This window comes from Haliaeetus leucocephalus, unplaced genomic scaffold (assembly GCF_000737465.1).
Source record: "Haliaeetus leucocephalus isolate CR32 unplaced genomic scaffold, Haliaeetus_leucocephalus-4.0 Scaffold162, whole genome shotgun sequence".
NCBI lineage: Eukaryota > Metazoa > Chordata > Aves > Accipitriformes > Accipitridae > Haliaeetus > Haliaeetus leucocephalus.
Window position 1 is genome coordinate 3,916,523 of NW_010972598.1, and position 22,615 is coordinate 3,939,137.

Below are 22,615 nucleotides of genomic sequence, written 5' to 3' on the forward strand. Positions count from 1 at the left end.
GGAATGCGAGGCGCGGTGGGGTGGAGATGTAAGGACCAAAGTCTACACCTACTTCAGAACTGTACACATCCCAGAATTTGGGGGCCTTTTTGTCATTGCATACTGCTAAAGCTATGAACTTTTTCACACTTCCTCTCTATCATCACTAGAAAAATTAATAATAATAATAGTAATAATAATAATAACAACAACAATAACAACCTCATAAGAATTATTTATTATACTTCTCTGGATTAGCTCTCCATAATTTTTGAAACTTTGGGTGCATTTTGAAAGCAAACTTTAGTGCCAAACATCTGCAGGTTTTGCCCAATAAGAATTACAATAATTTCAAAGATCACTAGAAATAAGGTTTAATATGTTTTGTGGTGTAGATTACATTACCTTTACTAGCACTGATTGTCTGCAGAACCATCTCAGCAGCACCCCGGTCATGCAGTCTGGCTTGTTGATACAGAAGTTTTTGCTTTTCCATTTCTTTTTCCTGAATAAAAATTCCAGTCATTTAAGATGAGGACTTCAGTTACTATCAGTTCTCCAAAGGTTTTTGGTTTTCTCTTAGTATATGGGCTCTATGGCAACATCATGGACCATTTTAATACATACAATGCTACTGAACAGATATTTAACATGTTCAAGTAATATTCTCCCCTTGGTATTTTTCTTTAATATGCTTTTTGCAGTTTATCTGAAAAGAATCATCTCAATTGTAAATCATTAGGTTAGTTCAAAGCCCATGTTCATTATATATATATATATATACTGCATATATAAAGCTCGCACTTTTGTGCCATGTTTTTGTGCAACAGTTCATACGCTTAATAATCTTCTATAGCGTGACCATAACTTCATACTGCTCAGTATGCGGCTCTTGAGTTGCAAGTTGTTGCTGAATACCAGAGTAACAGAAGCATCTGAGAATTTTTTTCAAAACATATCATTATATTACAATATAGATTGCCCACCCTACCAACAGAATATTTGATAGAATACACTGTGCTTTTATATTTTACATTCTCTAGCGGCAACAAACAATACTGCATGACGTTGCTTGAGCAATGGTGAAGTTTGTTCTTTATAATTTAAACTACTACCGAAAACATAAAGAAGAACATAAAGAGCAAACATAAAGGCACAGTTAATTCCAGATGAGTTTGAACTTTCACCAAGTTAATTGAAGTTTGCTGGAGAATTGAGGATGACTAAGCAGTATAAGTTGCAAAATGGAAGTTGCATAGAGCCCTATGACAGTGAGTCCATCGGATGGCGTGGTAAAAAGCTTACTCAAAAAGAACATGACACAATCAGTTAGTATCATGTCCAAAAACACAACGCCCAAAACATGTATGACCTAAAAGCAGGAACAGCTGCAGCAGAAGTAGCCAGAATGACAGCTTTGCTGCCATAAACTTTCCATCCAAGTTACGGAAAAAAGACATTGGAAGATGGAAGAGGTTTAAAAAATGAAGGCTTGCTAAATAGAGGGTATGAATAATAAATTAAAAAAGAAGAGGTAAAAAAGAGAAATATGTTCAAATGAATGAAAAAGAAACCTTTAACTCAAAAGCAAACCAACACAGACATTTATGCTGTTACCAGAGAGTTCTCGCCGAGGCTGGCAAATTTGTTTCTTAAATCTTTGATAATATCGTGCTGCGGAAACAAAATTCATCAGGGTTTTTTTTTTCACACTATTAGCTCTCCTGTGGTTAAATTGTATCTTTCTTTTTTCTTTAAATTATGTGACAGATCTAGATGGAGGCACAAAAAGGAAAAAAAAAAAATGGCAGCTTTGCTTTATATTTAGCCATGCTGTTTGAAAGTTTTGCCTTCATGTTTAAACCTCTTCCTGGGAGTTCAACAAAAACAAAACAGAAACATACACACATACACACACGCGCGCACACACACCACACACACAAACCACCAGAAAATCATGACATCACAGGTTCAATATAGCTACATAAAATATTTTCATTTGCTTCAGATGCCACTGAAAATTGATCAGTGTTTCTTTTTTTAAAAACTATTTCCTATTTCTAGTTACTTTTAGTTTTAGACCCAACAACCTTTCATTTTTCTTCCATTGCAGGATTATTCACTTTTGTTCACAAGCCTAACATCAGCTATACTACTTTCATTACACAATGTTTTTTTGGTAAGTTTATAAGAATGCTTATAGTGAGGATGCATCTGCATAATCTACAGACTAAAAGAATGGGTATGCATACTTCTTGCAATGGCACTATAGAAGAACAGCAGAAACAGGCATTGCCAAACAGCTTAAAGTGAGAAGAGTGGCATTTTCCATGAAAATTGAGCTGTCTAAGGTAACTAGTAACAAAGCAGACCAAAAAAAAAAAATAATCCACCAACAAAAACACCCAAATATTTATTCTAAAAGCAACCATTCCTTTTATGATTACCCCCAAAGATCATGGTTCCTTCTTCAGCTTGACAATGCTTTTTCACTGTTGCTTTCTCCATGCAATGTCAATACACACATATATATATATATGTGTGTGATGGCAGCGCTGATATGAAGTGGGCCACCCATTGCATACAAAGCATACTAAATTAATAGAGCTGCTGGCTGGTCAAGGTATCCCCATTTCTCTAAGCTGTGCTTACCGCTAACACTGTTACCTGTGCTACCAGCACAGTTTTTTGCACTTTATTGTGCTTGCCAGTTGATGTCGAGAAAACTACCAAAATAATTAGTCAGTGGTTTAAATTTTCTGTCATTCACAAAACCATCACAACAACAGCAAAAATACTTCATACTAAATGAAATGTTTTAAGTAATTCACCAGAATTTAAAAAAAAAAAAAAAAAAGTTATTTTATCCTGGGTGTTTTCCATTTATATGGGAAAAAGCTGGCCCCTTAGAAATGTACATACGTGTATTCCCATATTATACACTTTCTCCAGCAACCTACCAAATGAAGGAAACCTGTCCATCATATTCTTTGAAAGCAGAGACTCAAACGTTTTCTACTTCATTCTTTTTGTTTTCTAAATCATTACAAGCAACCGTATGCCGAAAAAACACGTTGGGCAAAACCACAAGTTTTAGCTTGAATTTGTAGGCAACAAATTTGCAAAAACTTGATACTTCAGGATCTTTACCTGACAAATGCACCACTGAGAATGTTTATTTTCTTGTAATCCATACAAAGAATGACTCTTGGACTCTCCCTTGCAGCTGAGCTATATGGAGAGGTTTGTTTGCTGCTACCACTAAGCTCGCAGCCATGGAGCACAGGCGTATGTTCCTACTTCTACAGAGCATTCTTTTTTTATTATTATTTTAATATGAAATTATGAAATAGTTAAAGAGTAAACAGAATAAACAAAAAGATGGAAAGGGAATAAATTACTTTCAACTCAACTATTCTAAGATGAATGCTTCTCCTTTGAATTGTCTTCATATTTTATACTTTTCAAGACCTCTGTTTGGTCCAGAGAATAATTCGTATTAGACAGGTCTTACACTGGCAAAACATCTGTTAATTTCAGTGTCAGGCATGCATGACTACAAGCTATGTATTAAAATATAACATCAAGTACTCAAGCAGAATTTTTATTTTTTATAGATATATATGTATATCTTCATATGTATTAAGGCCTTAAGCTCAATACATGCTGGTTTATGCTCTATAAATAAAGTTTAATTTTTCCTAAATCACTCATTTTGGACTCCATCATCTCTAAAAAGAGTATAGACAAAATGAAAACATAATGCATTATAATTCCTGAAGGTTAAATATGTAGGATTTTAAGAGTGTTAGAGGAGTTTGTCAAATATGCTTTCCATATTATTCAGAGAAATATTTCAATCCCTGCAATTTCACACTCATATTTCTGTTTCTGCTGAAAGTCTCAACCCCAGATTTTTTTTTTTTCAGTTGAAAAGTAATTTTTAACTAGCCGATATGATATCCATTATTATACCTCACTGAGTTAAGTATCCTTTCTGTATTGAAACATGTCATTATACAGATTATCGTACATCAAAAGGAATCCTTTAAAGTACAGATGGTAAAATGAGGCAAACAGGAAATTCAGAGACTACTAAACTGCTAGCATGTAAAATAATTAATACAATTAATCTCAAAAGTTAATTTTATAACAAATGAATGGCCATTCTAAAGCCATTTCTCTGCCACCTGCTGTGCTTTCTTGTTCTATGTACTGTTCCATAATTTAGGAATACTGATGTATCTCAATGCCAGGCATCTATAAGCCTTCTATCATTTGATATTACTTCCATGATACAAGTATATACTTCTGAAAATGCTTGAAAGTGGTGTCTAAGTATCATCACTAAAAAAGATAAATAGGTTCATAAATTAACTACCACATTCTTAGATATATGCAGTCAGTGGCAGTCTGTTAGCAATTTTTTAATTTCCTCAAAACTACAGCTATTCATTTTGAATGCAATAATTCTTTACAAGACTTTAGAACACTGGTAGACTTCCTGTAGTAGGGGATTTATTAAATATTAAGTAAACATCTGCTTTTATCTACTCTATCTTAACTCAATGACTTCATAAAATTTGAAAATATTCCCTGCATTCATCTTTATCACTGTTGGTGCTAAATAAATAGTAACAATAAAAATAAAATGTAGCTAGGAAAAACATGTATGCAAAAAAGACTGTTTTGATTTGATTGGCTGTAAACTATGTTCAGCTTTCTTGGGCATTAGCATAAGTATTTTGTAAGATGGTGACGTGAGAGGAAAGGTAGTAACATTGATCTAAAAAGTATCTGGGAAAAAAAGAGAATTTAAAGGAGCAAACCATTTTGTTCATGATTTTTAAACAAATTTCAGACAAGATAGCAAAAAGCTATTATATGCTTCATAATATAACAGCTGAAAAGACACAGGAATTGTAGCAATCATTCAACAAAATTATTTCTTGTATTCACACCAATATTCAGAGAAAGAAGTACTGGTGTTCTGTGACTTTCCCCAGTAATAAACACCTGGGAGGAAAAGTATTTATCATGTCATAACATTAGATATTATGATCTAACTATGTTACTCAGTATCAATAGTTACCACAATAATACACATGGGGACAAAGTAAGGAATGTTTTGTCAACATTATATTTTACATTTCCTAGCATTTGAATAATCTGTATTAAAAACTTTAATGTTATATTACAAATATATTTTGTTCATACACTATATAAACAAAAAAACATATACTAAACTAAACAAAATACTACTCTGTGTTAAAATCGGATTAAATTTGAGCTATAAATCCACAGGAATAAAGATATCCTGAAATATAACTTTCACTACACATTTTATTTTGTTTTGGTTAGAATGTCTCCATTTCAACTTGCAGCAGTATCCTTACTGATGTCGTCATGTTCATACTGTCATTCATTTATGTTTTCCTCTCTGGCAAGGAAGTTAGTTAGTTTTCTTTCCTACATCCTGTCTCCATATTCTGGCCATGCTGATGAGATCACTTAACATATTCATTCCTATTCAAGTAGATAGGAACTGACAAAGTATTGAGTCTCTAAAAAGGAAAAATATTGTATTGGGTGACTTTCAAATCTATGTATTCTCGATTTCCAATATTTTTCTCCACTGGTACGTACCTATAAAACTATACATTACTTTCAAACTGTGTCACCCTTTCTTGCTTAAAGTTGGGTGACAAATTTGATGTATTTGAAATAACTGACATCACAGATGTCTAACTTTATATAGGAATAATTTTTTTAAAAAGGGTAATGGATCAGTTAGAAGATTCCACTACGATGAGAATTGAATCAGCTGGAGCAGAAAATCTTATGTACAGGGATAAGTTTGGTAAGATTACGATGTAATTACTGCATTAAAAATAAGCAAAGAACCTAGAAGCTACAAATGGTCACTTAATCACTGCAATGTATTTGTTCTTCAAAGTACATCACTCCTTTACCCCAGGACTGCCAAAGGCCCTGCCTTACCTAGATCTCAACCAGTTCTGTTATGCTGCAGCAGTGAAGCATGGAGTGCCAGCTGGTGTTTTGAGTTGAAAGACAGGGCAGATGGATGTCTGGGAGTACTCTTGAAAAGTACCACACTAATGCTGGTATGAGCAGCAGAAACAATGTAGGGGGAAGGAGATGCTGATAAACACAGAAGATGGGAAACAGCCAGAGGATGCAATGAAAGATCTCAATGAATAGCCTTAAATCACCATTTATCACTAAGCCCCTGAACTGAAACCCAGAGAAAAGCATGGGTATATTATTCACTTTGTCAAAAGGAGATTCTCTACAAGACTTTTGCTGCACATTTCCCATAGTCAATGGGAGGTTATTCATATAGCCCAAAACAGCCTTGCCAGATAGGCAAGAAACTAAGAAACAGCTGACCCTATAACAAAGAATGTATTAACGGCACTGACCCTATGTTATTGATATTATAAAATAGATTTTGGGGAATCAAAACACTGCAAACAAGTAGGAGCAAATGAGAAGTGAAGGGCTGGCCATCTAGTAATGGACACCATAAATTCTCTAACTGGATTAAAGACTCTTTTTGGGGGGTTGTTTGCATAGAATAAAAAAAAAAAAAAAAAAAACAAACGGTGACGGAAATAGGGTGGTGGGGAGAACAAGGAGAAAAAAAAAGGTGGTCCTGGCATTAACAAATAGTACAGTATCAACACCATCAGTACCTAAGAAAGAACAAAAGAACTCTATCCCCCTTATGATAACATGTAAAAACTAATCAAATCTTACTTAACCATAGGTTTGTGGGTTTGTAGCAGAAGTAATTTATCCTGGGAAGAGTACGGGGATGCTGCCAGGTTGTGTAGGGATGGGGTCAGGAAGGCCAAAGCACATCTGGAGCTGAACTTGGCAAGGGATGCAAAGAATAATAAGGGCTTCGACAGATAGGTCAGCCAGAAAAGGAAGGTCAAAAAAAGCATACCCCCACTAATGAGCACGACTGGCAAACTGCTAACAATGGACGAGGAGAAGGCTGAGGTACTCAACAACTTTTTGCCTCAGTCTTCACTGGCAACCTCTCTTCCCACACCTCTCAAGTGGGCGGACCACAAGACAGGGACTGGGGGAGCAAAGTCCCTCCCATGATAAGAGAAGATCAGGTTCATGGCCACCTGAGGAACCTGAACATATGTAAGTCTATGGAACAGATCCTCCTAGAAGCTAGGCTAAGGCAGATGGAGGACAGGGAGGTGATTTGAGACAGCCAGCATGGCTTCACCAAGGGCAAGTCCTGCCTGACCAACTTAGTGGCCTTCTACGATGGAGTGACTATATCACTGGACAACAGAAGAGCTATGAATGTTGTCTATCTGGACATGGTTCCCCACAACATTCTTCTCTCTAAACTGGAGCAACATGGATTTGATGGGTGGACTGTTTGGTGGATGAGGAATTAGTTGGATGGTTGCATCCAGAGGGTAGTGGTCAACGGCTCAACATCCAGATAGAGATCGGTGACAAGTTCTCTCTGTCCCTCAGGGGTCCATATTGGGACCAGTACTGTTTAATATCTTCATCAGTGACATAGAGAGTGGGATCAAGTGCACCCTCAGCAAGTTTGCAGATGACACCAAGCCAAGTGGTGCAGTTGATGTGCCTGAGGGACAGGATGCCATCCAGAGGGACCTGGACAAACTCGAGAAGTGGGCCCATGTGAACTTCATGAGGTTCAACAAGGCCAAGTGCAAGGTCCTGTGCTTGGGTCAGGGCAACCCCCACTATCAATACAGGCTGGGGGATGAAGGGATTGAGAGCAGCCCTGCAGAGAAGGACTTGGGGGTACTGGTGGATGAAAAGCTGGACATGAGCTGGCAATGTGCGCTTGCAGCCCAAAAGGCCAACCGTATTCTGGGCTGCATCAAAAGCAGGGTGGCCAGGTGGTGATTCTCCCCCTCTGCTCTGCTCTGGTGAGACCCCACCTGCAGTACTGCATCCAGCTCTGGGGTCCTCAGCACAGAAAGACATGGACCTGTTGGAGTGGGTCCAGAGGAGGGATGAAATGATCACAAAATCATCAGAGAGATGGAACCCCTCTCCTGTGAGGACAGGCTGAGAGAGTCGGGGTTGCTCAGCCTGGACAAGAGAAGGCTCTGGGGAGATGTTATTGAGGCCTTTCAGTACTTAAAGGGGTCTTATAAGGAAGATGGGGACAAACTTTTTAGCAGAGCCTGTTGCAATAGGACAAGGTGTAATGGTTTTAAACTAAAAGACGACAGATTTAGACTAGATATTAGAAAGAAATTTTTTATGATGAGGGTGGTGAAACACCGGCACAGGTTGCCCAGAGAGGTGGTAGATGCCCCATCCCTGGAAACATTCAAGGTGAGGTTGGACAGGGCTCTGAGCAACCTGATCTAGTTGAAGATGTCCCTGCTTATTGCAGAGGGGCTGGACTAGATGACCTTTAAAGGCCCCTTCCAACCCAAACTATTCTCTGATTCTATGTATAAATCATTTATCCTGTAGTTGTGGTGAGTGAAACCACGTATTAGGTTGCATCCATTCCCTTATGGGTAGGAAAAACTAATGAGAAACACATTTTTGCATACTAATTGGAATGTTTAATTCCTAAGAATTGATACATTGATCATGGAGTCTGACCTTAAGTCCTATCATTCCTTAACAATAATAGTTACCTACTGTAAATACATGGTATATGGTCACTCCATTTATGCAGGCTTTGTGACAGTGAGAGATAACAGTGACCATCTCCAATGGGCTAGAGCCTTAAGAGCTTGCATTATTTGTACATACTGAAACTTGCCATTCTTTCTGTGCCTGAGATGTGACAGCACAATGTATCACTTTGACAAAAATCTAGTGAATACAAAAGTCTATCAACAAAGTTGCTACCAGTAACAGGGATGAAGAAAACTGACACAGGAAGCTCTATGTTCCCCAACTCTTTTCTTCCTGTGATGAGTCAATTTAAACCAATTTAAACCAATTGATTTTAAAAAGATGAGCTAGGTTTTGGTTCCTATTTGAGTTCCCATCCTACACATATTTAGAGCACATTAATACGTAGCAAAACCAGTAGAATCAGTGACTCAAATGCAGAAACCTATTTGCATTCAGCTAGTGAAACACTCTGATTGGAAAGAATTTCCTATCAGATAGAATCAAGGGGGACAGTGACACCAACTCTACAGGGAGTCAATTGAGTGTCTGTTCAATATGACAGAAAGTTAACTTAGAGACAAAGGGCAAGGAGCAAAGATAATCATAATAATTCAAAGCAAATACTAGCAGGCAAATGCAGACAGGCACATAGGAATGCACAGACAACTTTATTGTGGGTTTATATTGTGACCTCCCTACTGCTGACACAGTGATCCCAATACAGATTATTTGTACAAAAATGGGACTACACTGCATGAGATATGGGCATGAAAATTGCTGATAAAATACACTTGTCATTTTTATCACATTCTAAGCTTGCCCAAAGGTCTCTGTTGCTCTGGCTGTGAAAAGATTCAGGACTTCAAACACCATACATTTTTAAAGTCTAAAGGAGCAGTAGAGTTTTATTCCCATACAAATTGAACAGTCAGTCTTTTCACATGCACACAGAGCATGGAATAAAAGAACTGCCTTCAACATTGAACTTTGAGATAGACAGATTGACAGGCAGAAAGAAACACACAAAAGCGCGCGTGCACACACACAGCTGGTATATCTTTACAACTTTCCTGTCATGTATGAAGGAACCAGGGATAATTTATTGTTGTGGATTTTCCCTTTTAAAACGCTTTTCAATCAGCAAGACAGAAAATTTTCTATGGAGCATATAGCATTTAGCGTATGGTAACCAGGTAGGTAGAGTGATAGACATGTAGTATTTGAATAGCTGAATTAATGGAAGAAACCAAAAAGAAATTATACTATTAGATTGCTTATACACATCCTTTGGGGTTTTGTAATATGTAGTTTATGTTTGTGGCAATTACAATACCTGTTAAACAACTTGTGAGTCTGTGTGAGTGCATTCACACACATATGATAAAGGATAATGCCCTTATTGTATGAGGGTGGAAGAGATCTGTGCAAACTTTTGAAGGAGTAAGAGTGAAGTTGATCCTGGAATACATATTCTCTTTCCGCAGTTGTATGGGAACGTCCTTCTTTTGTGAAATGAATGATAATAAAAGCGCTAGCAAACAAAACACCAAAATTATCTTGCACTTTTCAATGGAGGTTATAATTATTCCCCATATTGCCATAGGCAATGAACTTTGGAGCTACTGACTGGAGTCTGACCATCAGCTAAATCTGTGCATTCTCAATCTCAAGCAAGTCATCTCTACTTAGTCTAGCTGCCATTAGCCACAGCACAAATAACTATATTTAAACACCTCAGAACCAAAAATTAGCTACCCCCCACACCATACCTCCTCTCAGAACATCAACCTTGCAGCGCTACCAGCAAGCAGCCTGAGCCAACAATGGGAACTGAGACTTCTACTTGCATGAAGTAGGCAGTTTGGCTGGTGCTTAAGCCATGGGCCACCTTTTAGAAACAAATGGCGAGACTATCATGATGAGACACAAAAGACTGGGTAAGAAATTGAGTCAATAAAAGAATTAACACTGTGAAATTTCAGAGATATTACCTCTATGGTTTTAGTGAAAACATGGAACAACTAGGATTCACTTCAGGTATGGAGTAGCTATGGAATTTCTATCAAATATTATCACAATGAAGGCTAAGGACTCAGTCTATTTCAAAGGATCTGAATCACAGATAAACTACAATATAATTGATGCTCTCTCTGTGACAAACATTGGAAACAGAATTCTACTACTATATCAGAAATGCATGTCTGCTAAGATACAGAAGAAAAATCCAACTGCTCTCCCTTAAGAGCCAAATAAATGATTTTAATTATTCAAATTAAATTATAACCAGAAAGAAGATAACTGATGCACAAAAGGCAAGAACAGCAAAAACAATATGAACAAGCCAAATAAGACTGTGTTCCCCAAAATGGCAATGTAATTTTATATAACATACTTTGCATAAATAATTCTTGGGGTCCTTAAAAAGAGTTTGTGCACAAGAAGGGTTTGGTAGAGATGTCATGCTGGAACTGAAATGTTAAAAACGTTTTCAAGACCCTTTAGTTGAACTTATCCAAGATGTTGGGCCTAGAAAATCACAAAATTAGACCCAGACAAATACACACATATTTTTTTGTTTTACCTTGCTGCGCTGTGATCCTGTCACCTTAAGGAAGGGCAAGGACAAGAAGTGAAATAGTAATAAGAAAAAGAAGTCCAAAATTTTTTTTCTGCAGGTGACTGACCAAATACATATACAAAATTGTCTTTTGAACAGATTAATACATTATTTGAACATAAGTTTCATAGCTACAGAAAAAATAATAATGAGAAACAAATGAATAGGATCTTCTCTCAAAAGATAAAGTTGAATGCTGAACAAGGAACCCATTATAATTTAGGTCAGGAGCACTAATAAATCCCTTATTGATAAATTTGTTCATTCACCTTAATGACTTCCTATTTATAAACTTTCACATTTATAAGCACAAGACTTGATATCTAACCAGCATGCATGGGCTAACTGAAAAAAGCTTATAGAAATAAATATTCTTTGTTTAGTCAATGATACATCATACATTGCATTTCCAGGAAATAAAACAAAAAAAAAAGGCAAAAAAAAAAGCACTGAAATTTGGATTCATACTTAGATATTTACCAAGAAACAGAAATTTATATATTGGGTAAGTTAGTTGTAACTCAACTGAACTGGAACTTCTGAGTGACTGAAAAGAATTTTGTATTAAATCTTTCTGATTTCTGTATACAGCCAAATAGGGAATACATACTTAACTAATTCAGTCCTATCTCATGCAGCATCACGTAGAAAACATACAGAGCATCTGATGTGTACAAAATAATGGGAGTAAAAGTAAACCACTCCTCAAAAATCAAAACAGCACAGGTAGTTTTATATCAAATCAATCAGCATATTAAGAAATATTTTAAGAAAATAATAAAAGCATGCATTTCATGTTTCTATGTTTCAATAAAGATATTAAATATAAGTATTAATTGATTTGAAAGATATAAGGCAACTTTTAATGTCAGGATTATAATATGCTAAAATATATTAAAATTTTAAAATATTAACAAGCTAATTCGTTCACTGCCCCTCAGAACAGACAGATTTCTTGTAAACTCCATTATACTAATGGAAAAAGAGAGACAGATCCCAGAGCAAACACATGACAAGGACTCATCTCTTACTCTTGTAATCAAATCATGTAAGTGTGTTTCCTTATACAGTGATAATGACTAAAAACTCAACATTAAACAACAATAAATACAGATTTCCTATTCTCGACATAAGAAAAACCTTGGCAGTATTGATGAATAAAAGCTCACCTTTTACTAAGAAGCACTAATATATATGTGAACATAAAAATACTGTATAAATTACTGGTACTAAATGTAAATGACTACTGCAAAAAGTGGTATTATTTCAGTATTTTAATCATCCAGTCTAAAGGTAATATGTGATACTTTACAAGATACAGCCTGTTATTGTCAGACTTCCAGAATAAGTTACTACCCATAATTATTTCTTTTCAACAACTAAAAAGTTAAACTCAGTCAGATAAACATGTATGATTCTCTGTATAATCTTACATTATGTGATAATACATATGTTTTTGTTTTACTGCTATGAATCTGGTGACTCATATCTGCCAACCCAGCTTCTGACATGCAGTTCACTGGCGTAATAAGCTGCAGTAAGCCATGAACCAAGAAACATAAATGTCAGTTGGAAGCTATGAAATAATGTCTAACATGACAAGGAAAGCAAAACAGAAGTATAGTCTTACTTCAAAACTCTTCACTTCTTCTTCACCATCATCATCTTCTTCATCATGGCAGCTCTGATACCATGTAGAAAGAAAACATTTACTGATAAGTCATGGGGGAAGGAGGGCTAAGCCTTCCTTCACTTTACACATAATTTCTCTTAATCTTCTTCATTAATTTTATTAAAACAGAAAAGATGCAAAAGATAACAAAAAAGTTACCTTTGCCATAATGTCAGCATAAGCCATATACAGGAAATCTTCTTCCAATTTGCTGGTTAATAGAGAGAGGAAAGGGAAAATGAGGAAGATTAGAGCCATTATAGTGGAATTGGAGCACCAAAATATTTTTAAGCACCTTAAAAATCTTTTTAAAGGATTTTTATGCTCATAATTAATTACAGAAGTCTTTTTGGAAAATGAGGACTTGATTAACTAATACAAACTGAAAAGTAAAGCCAGCTGCAAACACAGTGCTCAGAAATTCATAAACTCCTTGCAATGAAGAGAACATAGTAAATTTTTAAATTATACCTAAACATACTTATATTTCACATTCAGAATATAACTGTCAATAGGGAAGACAGACAGAAGAGGGAGGTGTAGTAAGTCCTGAACACAGCATTTATAACTGTGAAAAAGTGTATAGGGGCATCTATTTGTCTCTAGAAAACTCCTTGCATCTCATTATCAGTCATATTAAAAATCTCTTTACATACCACAGGCTAGAGACATTTGAGTGTAACTCAAACTCACGATACGTACATACACACATGTTTTGGCCTAGCCTATGCAATCTCACTTCAGAGACATGTATAACTTCAAGTACAGCAGTAATCTGAAAATCTGCATACATTCTGCAGTCTCTCACACCATCCCTACCATTTTTCAGTCAAGGCTGTTCGACTGAATAGCAGAATAAGTTGATGTAAAGGATCAACTCTTTTAAGGCTTTCATCTTCTTCCGGTGGTTCCTCCCCAGGTTTCTTTAGGGAAAAAAAGATTTTAAAAGTATATTCAATTATCTATAGTGAAAAAATGGTTTAATCTGTGAAATTTATTAAACATATTACTCACATATGTAATTTTTATTTGGACAACCACGAGGAAACAAGTTCCAAGCACAGTATGAAAAGCCTGAATCTTGACCATGTTTATGACCATGAAGACTTACAAAGATGACACCAGTTGCAAAGCTTTGGATTTCCTCTCCTTATAAAAATTAACCCTCTTCCCTAGATTCTGAAAGTAACTTCAGTCTTTCACTGCTGTTACCCAGAATGAGTGGTAACCAGATGCCATCATTTGCTATTATATTTTCTGTTCCTCTCTATGTTACAAGCTCCATCAGCTAAAAATTAGAATCCTCTGTTCCAAGTCTTATGCCAGGTATAATGTTCACTGAGGAACTGTGAGAGGCTTTGAGGGAGAAGAAATCCAGATTTGAAGCTCACCAATAGTTTTAGACAGAAGGAGCCATATCTACCAACAACAGTAATGCTGTCAGGATGTAGAATTTTAGAAGATGACAAATCAATAATGTATAAAAAAATATTTTTTATATATATATGTATACACACACAAATATTTTTTTCATGTGGTTATTTTGCTTTCAGGTTTAGACAGCTCTAGTTAGTTCACTCTAAAGAAAAATGTAGTCCTAAATACTATAATGGCAACCACAGAGGCAGTGTTTTGAAAAGAATCTATTAAAAATCTGTCCTCTGACTTCTTGTCTTTTGCCAAAACACATTTCAGAAAGTAAGTTTTGCATACAAAGTTGTTAACAAAATTGCTTCATCTAGACATATTTTTCTACAAAGCATCTGGTAGCTCAGAGAAAATTGGTTGCATAAATTATGCCCACTCTTCCTCCTCATTTTCACCTAGCAGGATACACTAAAATACAGATAAAAAAATTCCATGCATTGATAAGACTGCACAAGTAAGAAATTATTATGATGTCAGATGTTATCTGTTAGCAATAAGGAATGGTTGGCCACATGACAGATAAAAGGAAAATGGATTTTTTGCCTACTAAGAACAAGTTGTGTGTATTAGTGTCAAATACATTCCTGTGGGAATGCTTATAGATCTCTGTGTGTACTACACTTCGTATGTGCCTGTCAAGTCCAGCTTTTCTACTCAGCTGTACCAATCATGACTGGTTGCAGCTGAGAATTCACTTTAGTTGACATATATGCACTATGATTGTTTCGGATACCAGTCTATGATGTCCACACAAGGTTCATTTCACATTTTGCAATGTGTGACAATATTTTCAGTATCAATAACAAGATCTGAACAATGCAAATTATAACTCTAGTTATATCTCACCATTATGGAGGTCTTCCCCTGCTCTTTATTTCAATCTCATTTAGGATGCTGACCTTTCCCTTTAATTAAATGGCAGCATTCTATACTTGGAAATGTTATCAACCAGAATACCTCTCTAATGATGTTATCAAAACTGATGAAGCAAAAGGGTAGAAGTTGTGTTAATGTTTAATACAAGTTATTAGTTTTCATAGATTTAATTCAAATTAAATGAAGGATCAAATTCACCATTGACTGAATTAAGTAGAACTCATTATTAAGCATAGCATGAACACTAGAACCAAATGATTTTCTGACATTTCTGGGAAAAAAGTATTCTTAATTTTCAATGTTTTGAGACATTTGCCTGACAGTTATTTAAGTGTAAAATAAAAAGCTTTAACTGGACGTAACATAAGAGGATAAAACAAATAAGTTGGGTAAGTTTTAGTTGCCATTTCTAAATGCTGAAGATTTAAAAGATTTAATTTTTATATAATCTATTCATTAAATATTAAACATATCGTTCTTATAAATTATTATTATTATGTCCAGTAATGCCTACCAACAAAAATAATCAATAATTTTATCACATAAGCGTAAGTGTTCATATAACATATTTAAGTAAAGCAGAAGCATTTTAACTGTTAATAAGGGCAGTGTTGAATATCCTATGATTTTAATATCAAATATTAAAAATCTAGTTCCCTTAGAGATTTGATCTGTTGAATCAGAATTAAGAATCAGCAAAATTAAGGTCCTCAAATAGAGGACTTGTGTATATTTTTTTCTTTTAATATAGAGAAGTGGAAGAAGTAGTGCCACTTCTGTATAACAGACGTAAGGACAGAAGATTCAGGGAACAAAACTGCAAGTTTAGTCCAGTCCTTGCTTTAGGTGATGCAAACACTCACCTCCCACAACCCAGAAAAAGCCCTTACCACAGGTCTATAAATTGCCTGGATCTGGAAAAGCCAGGAAGGAGGTAGTTTTTACTGCATTTCTCCCTTCAAATTATTTTTACTCGGCAGAAATGAGAGTTCAAGATTCTCAGTATTGAGAAGGAGCATACTATGGCATACAACAATGTAGTTTATTGACTACAGAGACTTAAAGGACAGGAAGTCTTGGCTATAGTTTCTGGGCCCTGGATTGTTCCAGTTTTCTAATATGTGAACAGTTCAGAAACTTCAGACCATCCTTCAAGCATACATTAGAGAACCCAAGGGTCCTCCTTTCTCCCTTTCAGACAAGTTCTGCCACCACAGCCTGGGCTGCGATTCCATCTTGACAGTCCAATAAATCTTTAATTCCTTGCTACACCAGGGTACAGTTTCTCTAAGAGGGACAGAGAACCTTCACCAGCATCACGACCACATCTTTCATGAAGTCCACACAGAAGTCTGGGTCAGCTCCACAGAGTTGAACAGTAGAACCTCAAACTCTCACCCTCCATGAGAGTGCTCTAAAGCAGCAAGAATGTGACAGAAATTTCTTAAAAGGACAGATAGAGGGTTTTTTGCTCTTTTGAATGAAAGGTGTAATACATCTCTTCTTGAGAGAGTGCTGGAGACACATGTATCTGTATGCTTGAAGAATTACAAGGGAATGCCTCTAGTCCTTTACTAAGGGATGATACAACAGCCATTCCAGTCTGTTTCTGTCTTCTCTAAGACAGTTTTTCACAAAAGCTACCTGCCAGTAAGGGGTTCTTCATGAACTTAGCAAAGATATGGTTTCACAGAGAAGGTAAGGAGAGAACCCTTTATGTCAGAGTGTAACCAAATGACCATGCTAGGTCATTTCTTCACACATACATACCTGCACATACATACACACATGCAAAGAGCTAGGTTGTTCCACACTCCATATCTACACACACATGCTCTCAACTGCTAAAACATGATTATTTTTGGCAATGAACCTGCACTATTTAAAACACTTGCAGTGTATTGGGACACATGAAGGTATCAGTTTAAAAGGTTGTATACGAAGTAAGTATTTGCAGATGTCTCTTGCTTTTTCACAATGCTTGATTATACAATAAGGATTCCACAAGAAATGAATTCTGCATGTGTGCAGGCAAAAATGAACTTCCATAGTCTGCTTCTGTTGAGCTCATTGCTGCTGATCTTCCTTTCTCTATTTTGATCCTTATTTTCAAAATTGTTCACAACTTGGGTAGCTGGTTTTAAGCATAAGTTTTAAAGAGTAAAAGCAAATTATTGTTTTTTTCTAATACCAATATTCCAGCTAGCTTCCTCTCTATTGCAGAGAGCTGGCTCTCCTCTCAATAAGAAGATTGATCTCAGACTGTGTTCTGTTGGATCTCTCAGGGACTAAATAATTTCCTAGTGCTAGTTCTTGCCCAACCCTCGAAAGAACTACCTTTCTGGGAGACAATTGTAAGGGATGAGGACACAAGGATTTACTGAAAATCACCCCAGGGATTTACCAGGCTAATGACATGACTCTTAACACTTTACTGTTGGGAAAAATCCTCACCTCCCTGACAAGAGGATTCTTCTGCAAAGTAGCAGCAGACTCTATCTGCTTCTGAGGGACTGATTAATCTAAGAGTAGAATTCCTCTAGTTTCATATTCTAACCTTTTGACTTAAATGGTTTTAATGTGGGTTATGAATTCTTCAAATACTTAAAGGTTAACTATGAAGAAAGAAGGGAGTAGGCTGTTCCCCTTCTCCACAGGGCAGAAGATAAGAAATAGGGGAATGACAGCAACTGGCACATAATTTAGACAAAAGTTTAAAAAGCTTTATAAAAGGTTACTGAAGCCCTGAAGCAGACTGCCTGAGGGTATTCTGGAATCTCCAGCACTTGTAATTTTTAACTCCTGCCAGAGTGACTGGGTTATAGCTCATCCTTTTGGGTAGAGATAGCTTAGATGATATCTTATGTACCTCACAGACTTATAATTATTATTAATCAAGATTAATGTTAATCCATAATACATTCCCACGACCCTTTGCACCCAGACGTACTGCTAAGTCTTCTATCAGTTTGTCTTCAAAATAGTGTTCTTCCGTCTCAATCCAAGATTTATCATAGCCTTGAAGAAAGAGATTGACGGCTCGGTGCCTAAAAAGGGACATTTAAAACAAAAACTGTAAACTTTTAAAGAGAAGGTTTGGTAAATATGAATTTCATTTAGCTTGAAGAACTGTCCAGTCATTACAACTACCATTTAAAAGGAAAGAAAAATTTCTATGGTAAAACCTGCCAAAAGCACTTTTAAAAATTAAGTTGACATTAAAATGCTCTATTCAAAACTGTGTCCCATTAATTTGTAAAACTGATATTAAAATGTAATAATAACAATTTTAGGAACAGATAATAAATACAACTTTAAAGAAATTTAAACACAAGTAAGAAATAAAATCAATTATTTCTCCATGTTAGTGAGTTTTATTTTTAATATAAAATATTTTCATATTATTTTAATTTAAATAGTAATATAACAGTAATAGATAACTTTGGATTGTGCTCAAATAATTGCATTTTTTTAATGTGCAGGATTAGACTTGCATATCTAAAATAATAAACCATATTTTTCCAAATTCCATGAAATTAAATGGATGATGATGATAGGGGAAAGAGGGTAAGCCAATGATGATGTTTACTGTTTGTTTTTTTTTTCTTGAGGATTCACTGTAAAATGGACTGTGTGGCAACCAATTCTCCATGAAGAATTTTATCAATCATCCTAATTTTTTTAAACAACTGCCAGTCTCATATACTGAAAAGGAAGAACTATAATTAAAATATACAGGAATGCTAGTTATGTGCAGGTGACCTACTTGTTAAAGTAAGAACAGCTACAAATGGAAATATCTTTGTTCTATTTTCAGCTGCCACGGCAGCCTCATTTCAAGCTAGTATGATTCTTATGCCCTTGTACTTCCTGGGACAGACTAAGATTCATCCTACTAACGTACATCCTACTATAGTAATAATATGCATACTTTTGGGAAAAAACGAGTACTTTATTATGTTGAAAAGATCAGACACAAATGTTCTGGAAATTATTTTTATCAATTGCATGAAAAAACAAGATGTCTTTACTTTTTCTGAATGTTCATTCCTTCCAGAATCTCAGGATTCTGAAACTTGCTTGACTATAGATCCCATTCTCTATTGAACAAGAAAGAAGAGGAAAAGGAGCCACAGGAAAAGGTGTGAAACACCTAGAGTTTGTGCATATATTTCTTGTCTAATAGAATGCTCTTCCCAAAAGTGCACAATAAATAGACAAGTTTTCAGATAAAAGGTATCAGTTTATTTCCTGAATACAGAACATTTACCAACTAATAACGAAAGTAACTCTGTATTTCCAGAGATATACCATGGCTTTGGAGGAAATTCATCTCCCAAGATATTACAGTGACACCAATATGCCTGTTTCTGCATTTATCTCCTATGAAAGGTGTCTACTTTTCAGAAAAGAAAACATACCAGGAGGAACAGGTGGAATAACACCAGGAGGAGAAAACCAGAAATCTAAAATTACACTTTTTGTTATTTTTGCAGAAGATATATTAGAAGAAAGTAATTAGATATATTAAAAGAAAGTAACATACAAAGTACATTACTACACAGTTTATCAATTACTGGTTTATATGGTTTTCTTCCTTTTGATCTTGCCAAATAGCACTATATGAACACAAACGCATTTGTGAAAGATAGAACAAATATAGCTCTTACCTTGGCAGATTATACAATGGTGCCATTCTAAAGCAGGCAACTACTGCTCTTTTCCTCTGTTTAGAAAGCAGCTTATGCCACACTGCTTTTTTGGACCGCTGAGGATGCTCAACCTGTTACATAAAATACGCATGGAAAAATAAACAATGTGGCAATGTCCCTACTATCTGGACATAGTAATAATAGTACAAATGTGAGATAACAGATAAATCAAGTGAAAAGACAACAGAAGAATAACAGATGGGGAAAAGTGTTCTAGACAGAGTTCAAGTGGTCAGCCAAATTGTAGAATCAGAATTTAGAAAATAAACTTAAAAGCAAAAATCTTCTTCCTTTCCTTGCATAATATAGATATTCTCTTTTTTTACTTCATCCTACTTCTTTAATCTTTTAGGTAGAATATTATCAACATTGAGGCCATCTCTCAGGAAACCTTAACTTTTAATACAAAGAATCTTCACTCTTTCTATCTTTTATATGTAGCTCTTTTCATATGTACAGGTAAATTATACACCTTCACATTGCCTCAGACAAAACTTTTAAAGGAATTGTCTTAAATACTATTAATATTTTATTTGTAATATTTACCATGACCAGCTACAATGGAAAGGAATTAACTTTACGAATGAGACACAGGCACTAAGACTTAGTTAGGACTAAATCCCATCCATGAATCTGCATAGCTAGAATAAACACGAGATATTCCAAAACACTTCAGCTACATTTCACAATACTACAGCTCTGTCTTCAGATATATTCTCTTTCTGCATCCTGGCTTTACAGTAGCGTGAGATGAAATTGGGTGTGCCCCATCCTCAAATTTTGCTCTTGCAGTTTCTTTTGTTACACCTTCCATCCTTGTTTCCATCAGAAGAAAATGACTACTGTGGTCCAGAAGAGCAATTGCATGCAACAGTATATAGCCTGATTGGATAGCTGGGAACTCTGATTGCAGGCTGTACTACTGATCACTCCTTTCCCGTAGCCTATTCACAGTCTTTGTGATTTACTTCACAACTGCTCCAGAAAGATTACATAATTTGATTTAACCTACACAACTCTTGTAGAGTTAAGGGCAGGGATGTCTGCTGTGTGGGATTGTTTGATTGTGGGGGGTTGGTTTGTGTCTTTTACTGACAACTGTGCTAGTGGAATAATAGCTCCTCTGTCTCCCATCACCATCAGAGCAGTCAATGGAAGTTAGCATCTCTACCCTGAAAACCTTGGTGATTCTTCCTTGTAATAAAACAAAGCATTTTATTTAAAATATGTAGTGATGATGATGTTTATATAGACTCAATATTCTATCCAAACATAGTTATCCAAGAGGACTTTTCTAGTTTAGTGAAATACAAAAAATTATTCATAGTTAAATGAAAAACATTTAATTAAATGGATTAAAATACTGCCAAGCATTCAGTGAAATGGATAATTACACTTGTAAGATTAAATGTGACATTCTAAAACAAGTTCCTTCCAAAAGAGAGAATACAAATGAAAAATATTTGTTAAAAGAAAGGATAGAAAAGTGTTCACTGCAAACTTATTTACAGTCACAAAACAAAGTCAGCGCTAATAATTTAGCAGTCAGACAAACCCAAATGTGAAAGTTAGGTAATTAGTAATATCTTCACAAACAACTATAAAACCCTCTATACTTTCCCAAAAGAAATAGCCTCGGCCAAAGCAAGCAGATCTCTGAAAGTAATAAAAACAAAGAAGTTAGCTGTGCGTGGAAGGAAAATACAAAGAATGAACTGATCTTTGCCAGTGCAATAAGGAAAGCATTCAGAGTATGTATATACAGAACACAGAGTATTTGTATATGGAGAGCAAAGGATTACTAAAGACTATCATAAAAACAGACCCCGTGCTCACATATTCATTATTTTTAAAGACACTGAATTACTTATTTCAGTAACAAAAGCACTTGAGCACTTGTCTACAGAAGATAAGTAAAGCTGTGGGGCCAAATCTTTAAACAAATAGGTTTGAAGTACCCAGTCAGCATTTATTTCACTACAAGTCATTTTTTAAGTCTGATCAGAAGGATTGATCTGAAATTACATGATTGGTAATTTGGTTGATCTGCTATTACAATGGGAATCCATCCTGTTCTGTACTACTGCTGGATTCTATACATTGTGAGATTGATCCTACAACAGAACATGGAAAACACAAGGATCATACCTTGGGTTTCACTCCCTTGAACAATTTCTCCAAACTACACAAGCTTAACCAATTTATATACATGATGGTATAGCTAAAATGCCAGAAATCAAGAGATTGTATATGCTGTTTGAACTCAAATACAAGAGACTAATGCTGAATTATGCAACTTTGTACATCCTAATCAATTTCCTTTCAGCTCGGTTAACTTCAATAAAACCAGGGTAAAAGACAAGACCTTTTGCCTCCCACATTTCTAGCTTTTCTCTACTCTTCCTTCTTCCTCACAGCCACTCTATATCCTTTCAAATCAACACCCATTCTCCTGTCTCTCTCTTGTAGGCTAACCGTGATTGCCATGGATTTACTTCCACGTTCTATCACTTTTTGCTTGCCCCACGCTTATTCAATAACAGGCAAAATTTAGTGACTCCACTTCAGTCAAACTGTGTAAGGCTGCTGAACTTGAGGCAAGTCCATACTAAGGCTGGCAAACTATATGAAGAAGAGTTGCATGATGCAACAGCTGGG

General features: G+C 35.6%; 1 protein-coding gene across 1 annotated transcript in view; it reads right to left on the reverse strand.

Moving 5' to 3' along the window:
- The window catches only part of RYR2 (ryanodine receptor 2 (cardiac)), a 342,788-nt gene that overhangs the window by 55,305 nt on the left and 264,868 nt on the right, over positions 1–22,615 (reverse strand). Inside the window, exons 75-81 of the mRNA XM_010562945.1 lie at positions 19,916–20,028; positions 18,196–18,292; positions 13,761–13,864; positions 13,101–13,152; positions 12,900–12,953; positions 11,234–11,257; positions 385–484 (exon numbers count right to left, since the gene is read on the reverse strand). Coding sequence (XP_010561247.1) covers positions 385–484; positions 11,234–11,257; positions 12,900–12,953; positions 13,101–13,152; positions 13,761–13,864; positions 18,196–18,292; positions 19,916–20,028 — 544 coding nt within the window. The remainder of the gene's footprint in view (positions 1–384; positions 485–11,233; positions 11,258–12,899; positions 12,954–13,100; positions 13,153–13,760; positions 13,865–18,195; positions 18,293–19,915; positions 20,029–22,615) is intronic.